Source organism: Salvelinus alpinus, chromosome 2 (genome assembly GCF_045679555.1).
Source record: "Salvelinus alpinus chromosome 2, SLU_Salpinus.1, whole genome shotgun sequence".
Taxonomy (NCBI): Eukaryota; Metazoa; Chordata; class Actinopteri; order Salmoniformes; family Salmonidae; genus Salvelinus; species Salvelinus alpinus.
In genome coordinates, this window is record NC_092087.1 from 35,474,787 (window position 1) to 35,490,563 (window position 15,777).

The 15,777-nt window shown below is 43.4% G+C and overlaps 1 protein-coding gene across 3 annotated transcripts in view; it reads left to right on the forward strand.

Annotated features, from left to right (window-relative positions):
- Positions 1–15,777, forward strand: part of LOC139559764 (zinc finger protein 385A-like) — a 102,483-nt gene that overhangs the window by 29,508 nt on the left and 57,198 nt on the right. For all 3 annotated transcript variants that reach the window (XM_071376107.1, XM_071376117.1, XM_071376124.1), the window contains one exon: positions 13,715–13,878. In XM_071376107.1, the coding sequence (XP_071232208.1) occupies positions 13,715–13,878 (164 nt within the window). The remainder of the gene's footprint in view (positions 1–13,714; positions 13,879–15,777) is intronic.

The window sequence follows — 15,777 nt, forward strand, 5'->3', positions numbered from 1 at the left end:
CCCCACTACCTCATCCTCCCCACTACCTCATCCTCCTCTCCACTCCCTCATCCTCCCCACTACCTCATCCTCCTCTCCACTCCCTCATCCTCCCCACTACCTCATCCTCCTCTCCACTCCCTCATCCTCCCCACTACCTCATCCTCCTCTCCACTCCCTCATCCTCCCCACTACCTCATCCTCCTCTCCACTCCCTCATCCGCCCCACTACCTCATCCTCCTCTCCACTCCCTCATCCGCCCCAGTCCCTCTCCAAACAGTATGTTGTTAGAATACAAAACCTGGCTTCAATCTTCAGCAAGAAAGATGTCCAATTCCAGTTATGAGGTCAAATTAGGTTAAATTCTCTTTGTGTGGTTTCTGAAAGTACACAATAAACAGGAATTATTAGCAATTATAATACAAGATCAGGATAAAGTAATGAAACAATATTACAATGAAGTGACATAATTACACTGCTATAAAAAATAATATGTCTCATTGACAACATGACAATTATGAATGATATAAGAAACAGTAACTGAAGAGCTCCACAAGGGCTCCACAAGGAGGCAGGGCAGAGCTATGCTAAACAGGCCAAATAAATACACAGGCCAATGCAATGGTCATGCTAAGGCCAGGGCAACTTCAAAGCATACAACACAAGCCAATAGTTCTCTGACACCATTAGCATTGCTTTACAAAACGTATAGAAGAATATAGCTATGTAAGCACAATTGAGTTTAACACCATAGAGGTTATGCAATTAGTACCTTTCATGTCCGCGGTTATAAAGGAATACACACAGAACGCATTATGCTCCATACATTTATTTGTCACATGCGCCGAATACAACAGGTGTAGACCTTACAGTGAAATGCTTACTTACAAGCCCTTAACTAACAATGCAGTTTTAAGAAAAAAGAAGTGTTAAGAAAGTATTTACTAAATAAACTGAAGTAAACAATAAATAAATACAAATGAAAATGAAAAAAATAAGAAAATAGAAAAAGAACAAATATTTAAAGAGCAACAATAAAATAACACAATGTACATATGTTGTGGTACAGCAGAAATTACATACCACAATATACAGAAACTGCATTATGATAAGGTAATAAGGCAATTATTTTGATAGGAATGCACACCTGCACAATGTAATTATTAGTAAGGAAAACAACAATGAAGGCAAAGTGGGACCCAGATGGAAAATGTGCCAGGGGGAAAGTTTGGGAAGGTTCTGTTCTGACTGAAGATGCGCAAATGTCTGCATACTTGACCTGGGGAAACACTGGGGGAGTGCTTGGGCTCTCATTGAAGAGAGAAGTTTGTCCAGCTCATGTAGCTAATCCTCACCTTACAATAGCATAGCATGCCTCAAACGTAAATTGTCCGCCACTGTGAAATGTGCTACTTCTATGTGAATTAATGAGGAAGCAGAACGCACCTCATTTCAGACTGTTGTTTGAAAATAAAACTTTTATTTGAAAATTTGAAAAACAAGTTGAAACATAGATAAATAGTGGGCAGCGTGCCTTGGTTTGAGGGCAGCATGGGTTAACTGCACTTTGGCTTAACAATCACAATTATTATTATTTTTTTTCACCTTTATTTAACCAGGTAGGCCAGTTGAGAACAAGCTTTCATTTACAACTGCGACCTGGTCAAGATAAAGCAAAGTAGTGCGACACAAACAAAAACACAGAGTTACACATGGAATAAACAAACTTACAGTCAATATCACAATATAAAAGTCTATATACTGTACTGTGTGTGCAAATTAAGTAAGATTAGGGAGGTAAGGCAATAAATAGACCATAGTGGCGAAATAATTACAATTTAGCAATTAAACACTGGAGTGATAGATGTGCAGAAGATGAATGTGCAAGTAGAAATACTGGTGTGCAAAGGAGCAAAAAAAAATTACAATATGGGGAGGAGGTAGTTGGGTGGGCTATTTGCAGATGGGCTATGTACAGGTGCAATGATCTGTAAGCTGCTCTGACAGCTGATGCTTAAAGTTAGTGAGGGAGATATGACCCTCCAGCTTCAGTGATTTTTGCAGTTCGTTCCAGTCATTGGCAGCAGAGAACTGGAAGGAAAGGCAGTAGGAATTGGCTTTGGGGGTGACCAGTGAGATATACTTGCTGGAGCGCGTGCTACGGGTGGGTGCTGCTATGGTGACCAGTGAGCTGAGATAAGGCGGGGCTTTACCTAGCAAAGACTTATAGATGACCTGGAGCCAGTGTGTTTGGCGATGAGTATGAAGCAAGGGCCAGCCAACGAGAGCATACAGGTTACAGTGGTGGGTAGTATATGGGGCTTTGGTGATAAAACGGATGGCACTGTGATAGACCGCATCCAATTTGCTGAGTAGAGTATTGGAGGCTATTTTGTAAATGACATCGCCGAAGTCAAGGATCGGTAGGATAGTCAGTTTCACGAGGGTGTGTTTGGCAGCATGAGTGAAGGATGCTTTGTTGCAAAATAGGAAGTCGATTCTAGATTTAATTTTGGATTGGAGATGCTTAATGTGAGTCTAGAAGGAGAGTTTACAGTCTAACCAGACACCTAGGTATTTGTAGTTGTCTACATATTCTAAGCCAGAACCGTCCAGAGTAGTGATGCTAGACAGGTGTGCAGGTGCTGGCAGCGATCGGTTGAAGAGCAGGCATTTAGTTTTACTTGCATTTAAGAGCAGTTGGAGGCCACGGAAGGAGTGTTGTATGGCATTGAAGCTCGTCTGGAGGTTAATTAACACAGTGTCCAAAGAAGGGCCAGAAGTATACAGAATGGTGTCGTCTGCGTAGAGGTGGATCAGAGAATCACCAGCAGCAAGAGCGACATCATTGATGTATACAGAGAAAAGAGTCGGCCCGAGATTTGAGCCCTGTGGCACCCCTATAGAGGCTGCCAGAGGTCCGGACAACAGGCCCTCCGATTTGACACACTGAACTCTGTCGTTGAAGTAGTTGGTGAACCAGGCGAGGCAGTCATTTGAGTCATTTTGGAACAGTAACCATGTTTTCATCCAACCTTTTTATGCAAGGAAAGTACATGTCGGATAAAACATGTCACGAAACCGCACATTTGTCAGTAAACTTTCTAAATATCTCCAAAACAAAATAGGCTAGACAAGGTGGGATCTTTTTGTGTTTGTAAAATTAATTATATGAGAAATGGCTATGGAATACTTTTATGCTAAAATATTGATATAACAACCATCATATCGAAGCAAACTTGAAGTCAAGCAATGACATGTTGTGTAGTCCTCCCAGTACGACTCAGGAAACCTTGCAGTTTATTAGGCTACAGAAAAATTCAGTTCTAATGAACTTCACAGCGTGGTGAAAGTGCAAGACGATGAGGGTCTTATTCTGGTGACATAATAATCGATGCTTGGCTGCCGTTTGACAAATAAAAATAATCTCATCATGTAGGCTATACCTGCACTGTATCTGCGAGCTGTTGGCTAGAGTGCACGTGCCAATACCAGAGTGTGCACATTCGCTATATAACATTTTTGGGGACTAAACCATCAGTAGAGATGAGAATGCGATGGAAACCCATTTAAGTAATATTTTGTTATACAGTACATGGGAATTTATCTGTCAATTTGATGGAAACATATCTCTGGTGGAAAAATGTGCATATTGTTTTTATGCAGATTTTAGAATATTCCCATGAAAATCTTTCACCAATTGGATGGAAACCTAGCTAGTAAGTGTATTCTGACATCACATGCGTAAAACAAGGTTAAACAGTGTCTTAAAAATAACTACAGAGGAGTCTGATGGGGCAGAGCGAGAGTATAGTTGTGTTCACCACTGGAGACATCATGGCTGCCACCATCACTGGACACACACACGCAGTCACACGCACACACACACAAGTACTGTAAAAAAAATATATTGAGAATCACTCAAAATGACTTGTTTTATATATCTAAGTCAACTAAATTGGTCAACTCACTCAAATTGTCTTAACCTATGAAATCAAATTGAATCAGCTAAAAACTACGTGTTTGCTCAACTTAGAAATTCACAACCATGAAGTGAAATCTACTGAAATAACATAACAGTTGTGCTGAATAAAAAAAATGTTTTTTGGGGGGGCAGCGCTCATTAGAAATATACCCAGCATTCTTTGCAACCGTATATTTTTTACATTGACATTTTGGTCATTTAGCAGACTCTTTAATCCAGAGTGACGGATTACCAGGACGTGTGCTCTGGGCATGTGCTGACCAACTGGCAGGTGTCTTCACTGACATTTTCAACATGTCCCTGATTAAGTCTGTAATACCAACATGTTTCAAGCAGACCATCATAGTCCCTGTGCCTAAGAACACAAAGGCAACCTGCCTAAATGACTACAGATCCGTAGCACTCACGTCTGTAGCCATGAAGTGCTTTGAAAGGTTGGTCATGGCTCACATCAACACCATCATCCCAGAAACCCTAGACCCACCCTAATTTGCATACCGCCCAAACAGATCCACAGATGATGCAATCTCTATTGCACTCCACACTGCCCTTTCCCACCTGGACAAAAGGAACACTTATGTGAGAATGCTATTCATTGACTACAGCTCAGCGTTCAACACCATGGTACCCTCAAAGCTCATCACTAAGCTAAGGATCCTGGGACTAAACACCTACCTCTGGAACTGGAACCTGGACTTCCTGATGGGTCGCCCCCTAGGTGATGAGGGTAGGTAGCAACACATCTGCCACGCTGATGCTCAACGCTGGAGCCCCCCAGGGGTGCATGCTCAGTCCCCTCCTGTACTCCCTGTTCACCCACGACTGCATGGCCAGGCATGACTCCAACACCATCATTATGTTTACAGACGACACAACAGTGGTAGGCCTGATCACCGACAACGACGAGACAGCCTATAGGGAGGAATTCAGAGACCTGGCCGGGTGATGCCAGAATAACAACCTATCCCTCAATGTAACCAAAACTAAGGAGATTATTGTGGACTACATGAAAAGGAGGACAGAGCACGCCCCCATTCTCATCGACGGGGCTGTAGTGGAGCAGGTTGAGAGCTTCAAGTTCCTTGGTGTCCACATCAACAACAAACTAGAATGGTCCAAACACACCAAGACAGTCGTGAAGAGGACACGACAAAGCCTATTCCCCCGCAGGAAACTAAAAAGATTTGGCATGGGTCCTGAGATCCTCAAAAGGTTCTACAGCTGCAACATCGAGAGCATCCTGACTGGTTGCATCACTGCCTGGTACAGCAATTGCTTGGCCTCTGACCGCAAGGCACTACAGAGGGTAGTGCGTACGGCCCAGTACATCACTGGGGCTAAGCTGCCTGCCATCCAGGCTGTGTCAGAGGAAGGCCCTAAAAATTGTCAAAGACCCCAGCCATCCCAGTCATAGACTGTTCTCTCTGCTACCGCATGGCAAGCGGTACCGGAGTGCCAAGTCTAGTACAAAAAAAGGCTTCTCAACAGTTTTTTACCCCCAAGCCATAAGACTCCTAAACAGGTAATCAAATGGCTACCCGGACTATTTGCATTGTGTGCCCCCCCAACCCCTCTTTTTACGCTGCTGCTACTCTCTGTTTATCATATATGCATAGTCACTTTAACTATACATTCATGTACATACTACCTCAATTGGGCCGACCAACCAGTGCTCCCGCACATTGGCTAACCGGGTTATCTGAATTGTGTCCCACCCACCACCCGCCAACCCCTCTTTTACGCTACTGCTACTCTCTGTTCATCATATATGCATAGTCACTTTAACCATATCTACATGTACATACTACCTCAATCAGCCTTATTAACCGGTGTCTGTATGTAGCCTCGCTACTTTTATAGCCTCGCTACTGCATATAGCCTGTCTTTTTACTGTTGTTATATTTCTTTACCTACCTATTGTTCACCTAATACCTTTTTTGCAATATTGGTTAGAGCCTGTAAGTAAGCATTTCACTGTAAGGTACCTGTTGTAATACCTGTTGTATTCAGCGCACGTGACAAATAAACTTGGATTTGATTTGACTTCAGTCAGTGCATTCAACAACATAGGTAGATAAACAACCACATGTATAAAGTAACAAGTAAAACGTTGCAATAACCGTTACTGAAAATGTCGTTGAGGTTAAAGTGGCCTGTTGGTGAAATGAAAAAGACAATTATTTGAAAAAATAAAAATAAATGCATGATCAAGAGACAGATGGGAGCATAATGTTCCCTACTGAAAGCTCTATTATATCATGGTTAGGGTTGTTTAGTCAATATATAGTCTACTTAACTGGACAGTTAGCTTAATTGAAAATATGGAAGCTAGCTATCTCTGCTTAAACCTAAACTGATTCAACTATAAGCAGTAGGTTATGCTGACAAATGGTGCAGTTGCCTTACCTGTCTTGTATTAGTCAAAGTAAATGTGGTGTAAGTTGGATAGCTTGACATTTTAAGTTGATAGTGCTTGAAAAGGCCCATGCAACTTTATGACTGGAAATAATATGTTGAAAGAACAAATATGTTTTTACAGTGAGCACTCAAACAAACATTCAATGACATGCCATATTTACATACACACACTGTTATTCTCTGTAACACGCACACTGTCTGCAGACAGTGCAGAATTATATTTTTAAAAAGACTTCTAAATCACTTATACATTTCGAAATCCCTGACATTTTCCCCAAACTCTAGCTCTAACACACACATTCTTCCCTACACACACAGAGTGCACTTGTCAAAGTTCCCAGCAAACTCTGAGGCAGCGTTTAAACCTGGCCACTGAGGTGCAGAGCATCTATCATTAAAGCCAGATGAAGGCTGAAGTGAACAATGTGTTCTCCCTCACCTCCTCTATGCCTCTCTCTCTCTCTGTGATGCTGAGCTCACCTTCAGCGGAAGAAGTAATAGATCATTATGTGAATGAGTGTCAGGCCCGTGAGGTGATATGACAGGAACACATTGTGCCCTGGTAGTTATTGTGTCCATTAAGAATTAACTTCTGATGGCGCTGTAATTATCATTTGGGACTGGAAGAGAGATAACGAGAGAACATACTAGGCTCTGACTGAATAAATCTGTCTAATTTAGGCATGTACTTATTTCCAAGGACAACTATTTGCAATTGATAAGTGTGTGTGTGTTTCTCTTGTAAAGTTCCCATTCGCCCTCTGAAGAAGTCATTAAGAACAAATGTCTGTGACTTTAGCTAATTACACTCCCCATGGATTCTAAATCAATATTATTATTATGTGTGTGTATGATACTTGTGTGTGTGTGTGCTTGCACATGTTCTTGCAAGCTTGCATGTGTGTTGGTATTTGTGTGTGTGTTTGCGTGCATGTGCATGCTTTTGTGAGTGTGTGTGTGTGTGTGTGTGTGTGTGTATGCATGCTTGTGTGTGTTTGCATGCATGTGTGTGCATATGTGTGTGTGTGCCCCCTGCGTAGGTCAAAATAGCTGTCTTTGGCTGGAGGGTAAGCTAAGCTGCAGTAAATACAATTTCATGCCCAGGTCAATCCTTCACAGTGGCAGAATGCGACACAGAGAGAGGAGCATCTTTCCCCTGCATAAAAACATTAGCACTGTGGTTCTGTGAATGACACGACATACAGTAGAGAACATTTACACAACATTTACACAACTGAACCTATAATGTATGATTATAAAATGAGAGTCTCAATATATGGGATGATTGTACAAGCTATTGCGAATAGAAGACTTTCCTGGGCAGCATTTTGGCTGCAGAGCAACAGAGGATTAAATAACAATCCATCTCTGTAACTGATGCGGTGTGCGATTGATTGCCCTGATAATAATTGTAATCATTTATCTCCCGAATTGCTGTCAGTGCAGAGTAAGTCACCTTGTGACATCACAATGGCCAGTACAAATCCAGCAGATCCAGTGGATAAGGGATCTGCAGTTGGTCCAGAATTGTCTTATGCTACAGTTTCATCCCAGCTCTCCCCTCCTTGCTCCCTGCTCTCTGGCAGCTGTTAAACAGCCTTTTGTCAGGAGCTTCTGGTTAATCCAGTACAGTAGCTAGCTAGCTTGTCTCTCAGCTGGCTGTGCAGCAGCAGCCCCATTGACATGCAGATGTGTCAGACTGGCATCATCATGTGTTTAGCCTAATGTTAAACTAATCCACAGTGTGTGGGTGTGAGTGTGTGTGCATGTGTAGCGTTGGCCTCAATGCAGTGGTTTTATAGGGACCCTCCGGCGTTGCCTCTTATCAGGTTTTCATTGGGGGAGGTGGTGGCGAGACAACACATCAGTAGTAGCCCTGGTTCCCCTGAGCGGAGTGAGATCGAGACAGAGATAGAGATAGAGACAGGCAGGGAATACTGAGAGGCTCCACTACATCACTGACTTTGGCATTACCTCTGTGATCATTAAGTCTGAATTGGGTAAATGAATTGCCAATTTCAGCAGCCTTAGGCACAGCTGGGTATGTGCATGGGGGTGGGGGGGTGGGGGGCGGTGTGTGTGTGTGTGTGCGCGTGTGCGTGTGTGTGTGCGTGTGCGTATGCGTGTGTGTGTGTGTGTGTGTGTGTGTGTGTGTGTGTGTGTGTGTGTGTGTGTGTGTGTGTGTGTGTGTGTGTGTGTGTGTGTGTGTGTGTATATCTGTGAGCCATGTGCTCTTGCTAGACTGTTGGGGGAGACTGGGAATTCATGGAGGGCAGACATTGTGTCAAGGTCAAACCAATACATATACATTACCATTACCATAAGCAGTAATGCAGCACTCATATAATGATATATTTACTTGTATATAATTTCTATAGGTAAACATTTTTCATATATATTTTATATACACTACTGTTCAGATTGTCCTTGTTTTTGAAGGAAAAGCACATTTTTTGTCCATTAAAATAACATCAAATTGATCCGAAATACAGTGTAGACATAGATAATGTTTTAAATGACTATTGTAGCTGGAAATGGCTGATTTTTAACCAGTTAGAGAAAGAGGAGTGGGAGGCCCGGGTGCACAACTGAGCAAGAGGACAAGTACATTAGAGTGTCTAGTTTGAGAAACAGACGCCTCACAAGTCCTCAACTGGCAGCTTCATTAAATAGTACCCGCAAAACACCAGTCTCAACGTCAACAGTGAAGAGGCGACTCCGGGATTCTGGCCTTCTAGGCAGAGTTGCAAAGAAAAAGCCATATCTCAGACTGGCCAATAAAAAATGTAAATTAAGATATGCAAAAGAACACAAACACAGAGGAACTCTGCCTAGAAGGCCAGCCTCCACAGTGGATATTAACATGATCATGTATTCACAGCTCAGCTGTTATTACAGAAAAATAGTTAAAGTGTCTGTTAAATTGTCAAATCCCATTTCTTGTGTGACAGTACAACATTATCTCAAGGTTCACTGTCTTCATCAACTCATCAATTCATTATACCATAATGATGTTTGTAGGGTTGGGAGAAAGTATTGGTGGAGGAAGAGGTAAAAATATCAATCCACATGTCAACCTACACACAGTCTTTCCCTCCGTCTCATAATCTCTCTCACTTCATCTCATTTCCTGCATCTCTTTCTCTCTCCCTCCATCTCTTTCTCTCTCCTTCTCTATCTCCATGTCTCTATCCCTCCTTCTCTGTCTCCATGTCTCTATCCCTCTGTCTCTGTCTCTTTCTCTCTCCTTCTCTGTCTCCATGTCTCTCTCTCTCCCTCCATCTCTTTCTCTCTCCTTCTTCATCTCCATGTCTCTCTCCCTACATCTCTTTCTCTCATTCTCTATCTCCATGTCTCTCTCCTCCGTCTCTCTCCTAACCCCTGTACAATCCAATAAGCTATTACGCTACCATTGATCTTCTCCTCAGCCAAACATTTGCATTTGGGGCAGAAAAGTGATAAGCAGAGGGAATAGGGGAGGACAGACAGAACAGGGCTGTCTTAAAGGAGAGAAGGAGAGAGAGATGGAGATTTATAGAGTTTGGCAGGAGTTTAACACTTTAGCACCACTCCGACCGTGTCAGATCAATGCTGTCTCTCTCCTTTGTCGCTGGAAAAGTGTGTGTGTGTGTGTGTGTGTGTGTGTGTGTGTGTGTGTGTGTGTGTGTGTGTGTGTGTGTGTGTGTGTGTGTGTGTGTGTGTGTGTGTGTGTGTGTGTGTGTGTGTGTGTGTGTGTGTGTGTGTGTGTGTGTGTGTGTGTGTGTGTGTGTGTGTGTGTTCACTGATCTGATGCCATTGTAAATCACTCAATAAGACAGGATGGAAGGCTGTGCTGCTGTCCAGCCACTGTCTGCTTGGCTCAGACTGCATCTTTTCAGGTAGATGCAGGATATCATGCACAGCAAATTATCACGTGTTAAATCAACACCGACAGTGTTAAATTAACACTGTACTTAGTGCTGACGTTGTCATACTTTATCAGTGTTAGGGAATTAACACGTTCATTGTTACGCAATAACATCTTATATTGTATTTTTAACCATTACACCAAGAGGTATCTCTTGACAAGGCCACTCAGTGTTGAGTTAAGGACAATACAATAATATTTATTGCCTTTATTGCCACATGCTCTTATGTAAGCATTTACAAAGACTTCAGAACTGGCAGCCGACATGCTCAAATTGTAATTAACATAACCATAGACCCCTTAAACTGGTACAACACTTCCAGTCACAGGTGGCCAAAAATAAATATTTGAATGCCACGCACCCACTAACGAATCGAATATAATTTCCCAGTGTGCGTTGCCTTTGAGTGATTTGCAGTTACCACCCATGACTGTATTTGTTATTGACAGAGACAATGGCTGTGGAATTCATTCATTTTCAGTCCTGTGGACTTCACCAAGTGTTCCTGCTGTAGGTGAATATTATTATTAAAATTAAACTGTTTATGACAATACTTTACATATATCATAAGGCCTTACTTTGATGGCCAAGTTTTACCCTAACTGTAACGAACGTCGTCGGGAGAAGGAGAGGAGGACCAAGGTGCAGCGTGGTAAGTGTTCATTATTTTAATAAAACAACTGAACACTGAACAAAACAACAAAAACGACAAACGAACAGTCCTACAAGGTGACGAAAAACACTAAACAGAAAATAATCACCCACAACTCGAAGTGGGAAAACAGGCTACCTAAATATGGTTCTCAATCAGAGACAACGATAGACAGCTGCCTCTGATTGAGAACCACACACGGCCAAACACAAAGAAATAGACAACATAGACATACAAACATAGAATGCCCACCCACATCACACCCTGACCAAACAAAAAATAGAAACATACAAAGCAATCTATGGTCAGGGCGTGACACTAACCCAATGGTGTTAGGCACCTCCTGGTTTACAGGCCACATCAGGCCTGCAAGTCACATTATACTGGCTTGCAAAGTGATGTGTAATTCCTATTAGAATCCAGCCAGAGTTAGGACATCCAACAATTGGAATTTTTATTCACCCGCAACCTGCATTCACAATTACTGTCAGGGTTTGGAGACTGCCTAAACCATTCAAAAAATCAACACTAGTTAACACTGGCCAATTTGCTGTGTATGTCTATATGTCTATGTGTTCATGCACTAGTACTGTATGGGTGTAATATGTTTTTATGTGTGTGTAGTGTGTAATGTGTTACATGTATATGTAATGAGCCTGTTGAGTAAATGTATGTTCGTGATATGGTAGCACATGGTTTGACCTATAGATATTAATACCATGTAACCTGAAATTATGGTTTGCCAATGCACACCGAGGCAGAACAGTACAGAAGCACGAGAAGTGAATAGTGAGTGGAGATAAGAGAAGCGAAACTGGGGGTTCTAGTATCATTAAATCATTTCATCCACTTCTTTGATTATGTAATTATTCCCTACACCGCATCATCATCTCCTTCAGTCCTCTTTTCTCTCATTCTCCCACTTCCCTCTGTGAGAATGGTGGTGTTTATGGTAGGTGTGTAGTTACAGATGGTTCTGGAACAAGTCAGAGGTAGTAACAGACAATTCCTGACTGCGGTCAGTTTAGGAGAGGTGATGACGACCATCATGTGAGCTGCCGACCCCCCATCCTTCTCTCTCTCTCTCCCCCTTTCCATCATATTTTCTATTTCTTACTTTTTCAGGAGATCTGTCTCTCTCTGTTTCCCTCCCTCACTACAGAGACTTGGAGGCATGTCAGGACCAGCAGCCACACAGACCGGTTGCAGCTGAGCTTAAGCTGTGACAGCCTTTTTGCTTCTGGGGAGAGGATGAGGGAGAGAGGGAGAGAGAGAGTGAGAGAGAGTGAGAGAGAGAGAGAGAGAGAGAGAGAGAGAGAGAGAGAGAGAGAGAGAGAGAGAGAGAGAGAGGGGGCTAGAGAAACTCTAATACTGACAGCTCATTGAAGATCCTCTTCAAGTCTCTCCTATTCAAAGGATCTTCCTCTCTCACAACTAAAATAGCTTCTGCTCACAGCGTTTCGGATTTGTAACCGGTTTTCCAAATGTAGCAAATTTTTTAAGTAGCTACAGTCACAATGGCACCCGCAATAAAAGGCAACAAAAAAACTAAACAAATTCTGATTGTACACTAAAAAGAGGGATAATGGTGGAGAGGAGGAGAGGAATGAAGAGCATGGGAGGGAGGGAGGGAGGGAGGGAGGGAGGGAGGGAGGGAGGGAGGGAGGGAGGGAGGGAGGGAGGGAGGGAGGGAGGGAGGGAGGGAGGGAGGGAGGGAGGGAGGGAGGGAGAGAGAGAGGAGGGAGGAAATAGGAATGCCAGCAGGAGAGTCATGGAGTAAGGGAGGGTAGAGGGTTACAGAAGCACAGAGGCAGAAAAAAGAGAGTTTGAAATGGGGAGAGGAAGCGGTGCACAGAGTGAGGGAGCGAGAGAGAGAGAGAGAGAGAGAGAGAGAGAGAGAGAGAGAGAGAGAGAGAGAGAGAGAGAGAGAAAGTGAGAGAGGAATACGGGGGAGCTAGGTTGATATCTGCAGCGCTCCAGCTGTGAGCTTAGCCTCCCCCGTCACAGTAGACTCAAGTGCAAGCTTTCACCACTGCTTAACCGCCAGAGAGAATGCAGGGGGAGGGAGGGATGGATAGAGAGAAGGTTTGAGGGAGAGAGAGCACAGGAGAAGAGAAGGGGAGAGGAAAGGGATGATGCAGAGTGGATGTCTGTGTTTATTCTGTCTCTCAGAGGAGCTGGGCTCAGAGGGAATGGCTGATTAGAGGAGAGGTGGATGTCAAGTGTAGAGCTAGTCTTTACCCCCCCATCTCTCTCTCTTTCTTTCTCATTCTCTCTCTCTCTCTCTTTCGCTCTCAATCTAGTCTCTGAGATGCTGTTAGTTAGTGATTGAGGAGAGGGGGGATTGAGCAGAGTACTGAGTGAGTCCTTCTATAGGTGTCCTTCTATAGGTGTCCTTCTATAGGTGTCTGTCTGTGTGTGTGTGTGTGTGTGTGTGTGTGTGTGTGTGTGTGTGTGTGTGTGTGTGTGTGTGTGTGTGTGTGTGTGTGTGTGTGTGTGTGTGTGTGTGTGTGTGTGTGTGTGTGTGTGTGTGTGTGTGTGTGTGTGTGTGTGTGTGTGTGTGTGTGTGTGTGTGTGTGTCTTTTACACTACAGATCATCACCCCAGTACCACACTGCTGAACATTTATGGACAACATTTATGGACATCACTTTGTCCCGGGAAGTGAAGGAGTACATTCTGTTACATTGACAAACAATAGAAAAATACCACTGACTGTTTAGATATATTCTGAATAAACCATCTCTCTCCCTCTGTCTGTCTCTCTCCAGGCAGCATGAACCGTCCGGGGGCGGTCCCTGCCTTCCTCAGGACCCCCACGGTGATCCCGCCCCCACTGGACATGAAGCAGTTCCTGCAGTTCCCCATGGACACAGCTCCACCACAACACAGCATGGGCCTGTTCCACAACTTCAACACCAACAGTTACTCAACAGTGAGTAAACGGACTCCACACACACACACACACACACACACACACACACACACACACACACACACACACACACACACACACACACACACACACACACACACACACACACACACACACACACACACACACACACACACACACACACACACACACACACACACACACCTCATACTAACACATCATAGACACAGACTAACACAGCATACACACACATGTAGACTCCCCATCCCCCTGTGTCAGCTTCTTTTACAACTTCAGCACTGTGGCTGAGTGGACAGCAGCAGGCAGGCACACATACACAGAGTCACCTCTCCACTTGGCCAGGTTCCCAAGAGCACGAAAATAAAGCATACACAATGAGTTTCCACCCTGACTGTATATTCAGAGGTCATACACTCTGTTTTAGCGGGGGAAATATAGCCTACTGTTTACTGTAAAAATACATCTATACACTGTACGTGTTTGTTGCCAACTTCATATTCTGCCTTATGCAGTACATTGTGAATAGTCAATGCTATCTATCTAATGGCGTGGCACTGACTAGTCAGACCAAGGGGAAGATTTCACACATCAACTCTAATGTCTCAACACATCAAACAGATTAGCATTCCACAGAACATCCAGCTGCATTCCACAGAACATCCAGCTGCATTCCACAGAACATCCAGCTGCATTCCACAGAACATCCAGCTGCATTCCACAGAACATCCAGCTGCATTCCACAGAACATCCAGCTGCATTCCACAGAACATCCAGCTGCATGGTTGTTTCGATGTGTGTGTTTACATTGAAAAGCATATACACAAAAACAGTCATATTCAAAACAACATGGTCATGTTTACAACAACACAGGACAGAATGCAGCAGAGAGATATAGTAAATGACTAGCCCATAACTTGAAATATACCACTAGTGCAGTCTTGATGCAGGCTGTCTGACATAATATTATTTGTACTTGTACCTGTCGCAGTGTGTCTGACAGATTATTAATCGTAATTGGCTTTGGTTTCGCATAATATTCCTGGATAGAGGACAGTGGGATGAATGTGCCTGTCATTTAGAGGTGTCTTCTCATGAATGAAGACAGGGGATGTATTGTAATGAAGTGGTGTGGTTTTATAGGATGACCCTCAATAATCAGTGGACAAGTGATTACAACTCCCTGTGGCAGCATGAGGCTCTGCATATACACAAAATGACCAGGCAAGCGTTTTACTGCAATACAATAAGTTATGGCTAATCAATTTTATAAGTGGCACAGCCAGCGTTCCACATAGTCAGCGTTTTTAGACAAGGCCCCATTCAGTTCATTTCCAGATTGGGTTTCAAGTGAAGGTCAGCGACAAACAGTGGTGCACACGCACGCGTGAGAGCGGCACACACACAGATGGGCTCACACACGCACGCACACACACACACGCACGCACACACACGCACGCACACACACGCAGACCAGGTTTCCATCCAATCATTTTATGCGCGTAAAGTTCGTCCGATAAAAATGTAATGAAAGGAAACAGCAATGATGGAAACAGCAAATTTGTCGGTAACCTTCCAAATGTCGACAAAACCAAATTCGCTAGTCAAGGTGGGATCTTTTTGTGTCTGTGAAATTGATTACGCCAGAAATGGTGGTGGAAACGCTATTATGTCCAAGTGTTGATATAATAACCGTCATATGGAAGTAAAGTTGGAGTCAAGCGATGACATGTTGTGTGGTCCCTCCCACTACAACTCGGGAAGGCAAGTTATGATGAATTTAACAGGGTGGTGAAAGGTGATGAGCTTGATGCTCCTTTCCAATAAATATCAAGGGTTTTATTTTGGTGACATGATGATTACTTGGTGTTACCTTAGATTGTAAACTGTCATGGTCAAAACATAGAGGGTGGGTTTCAC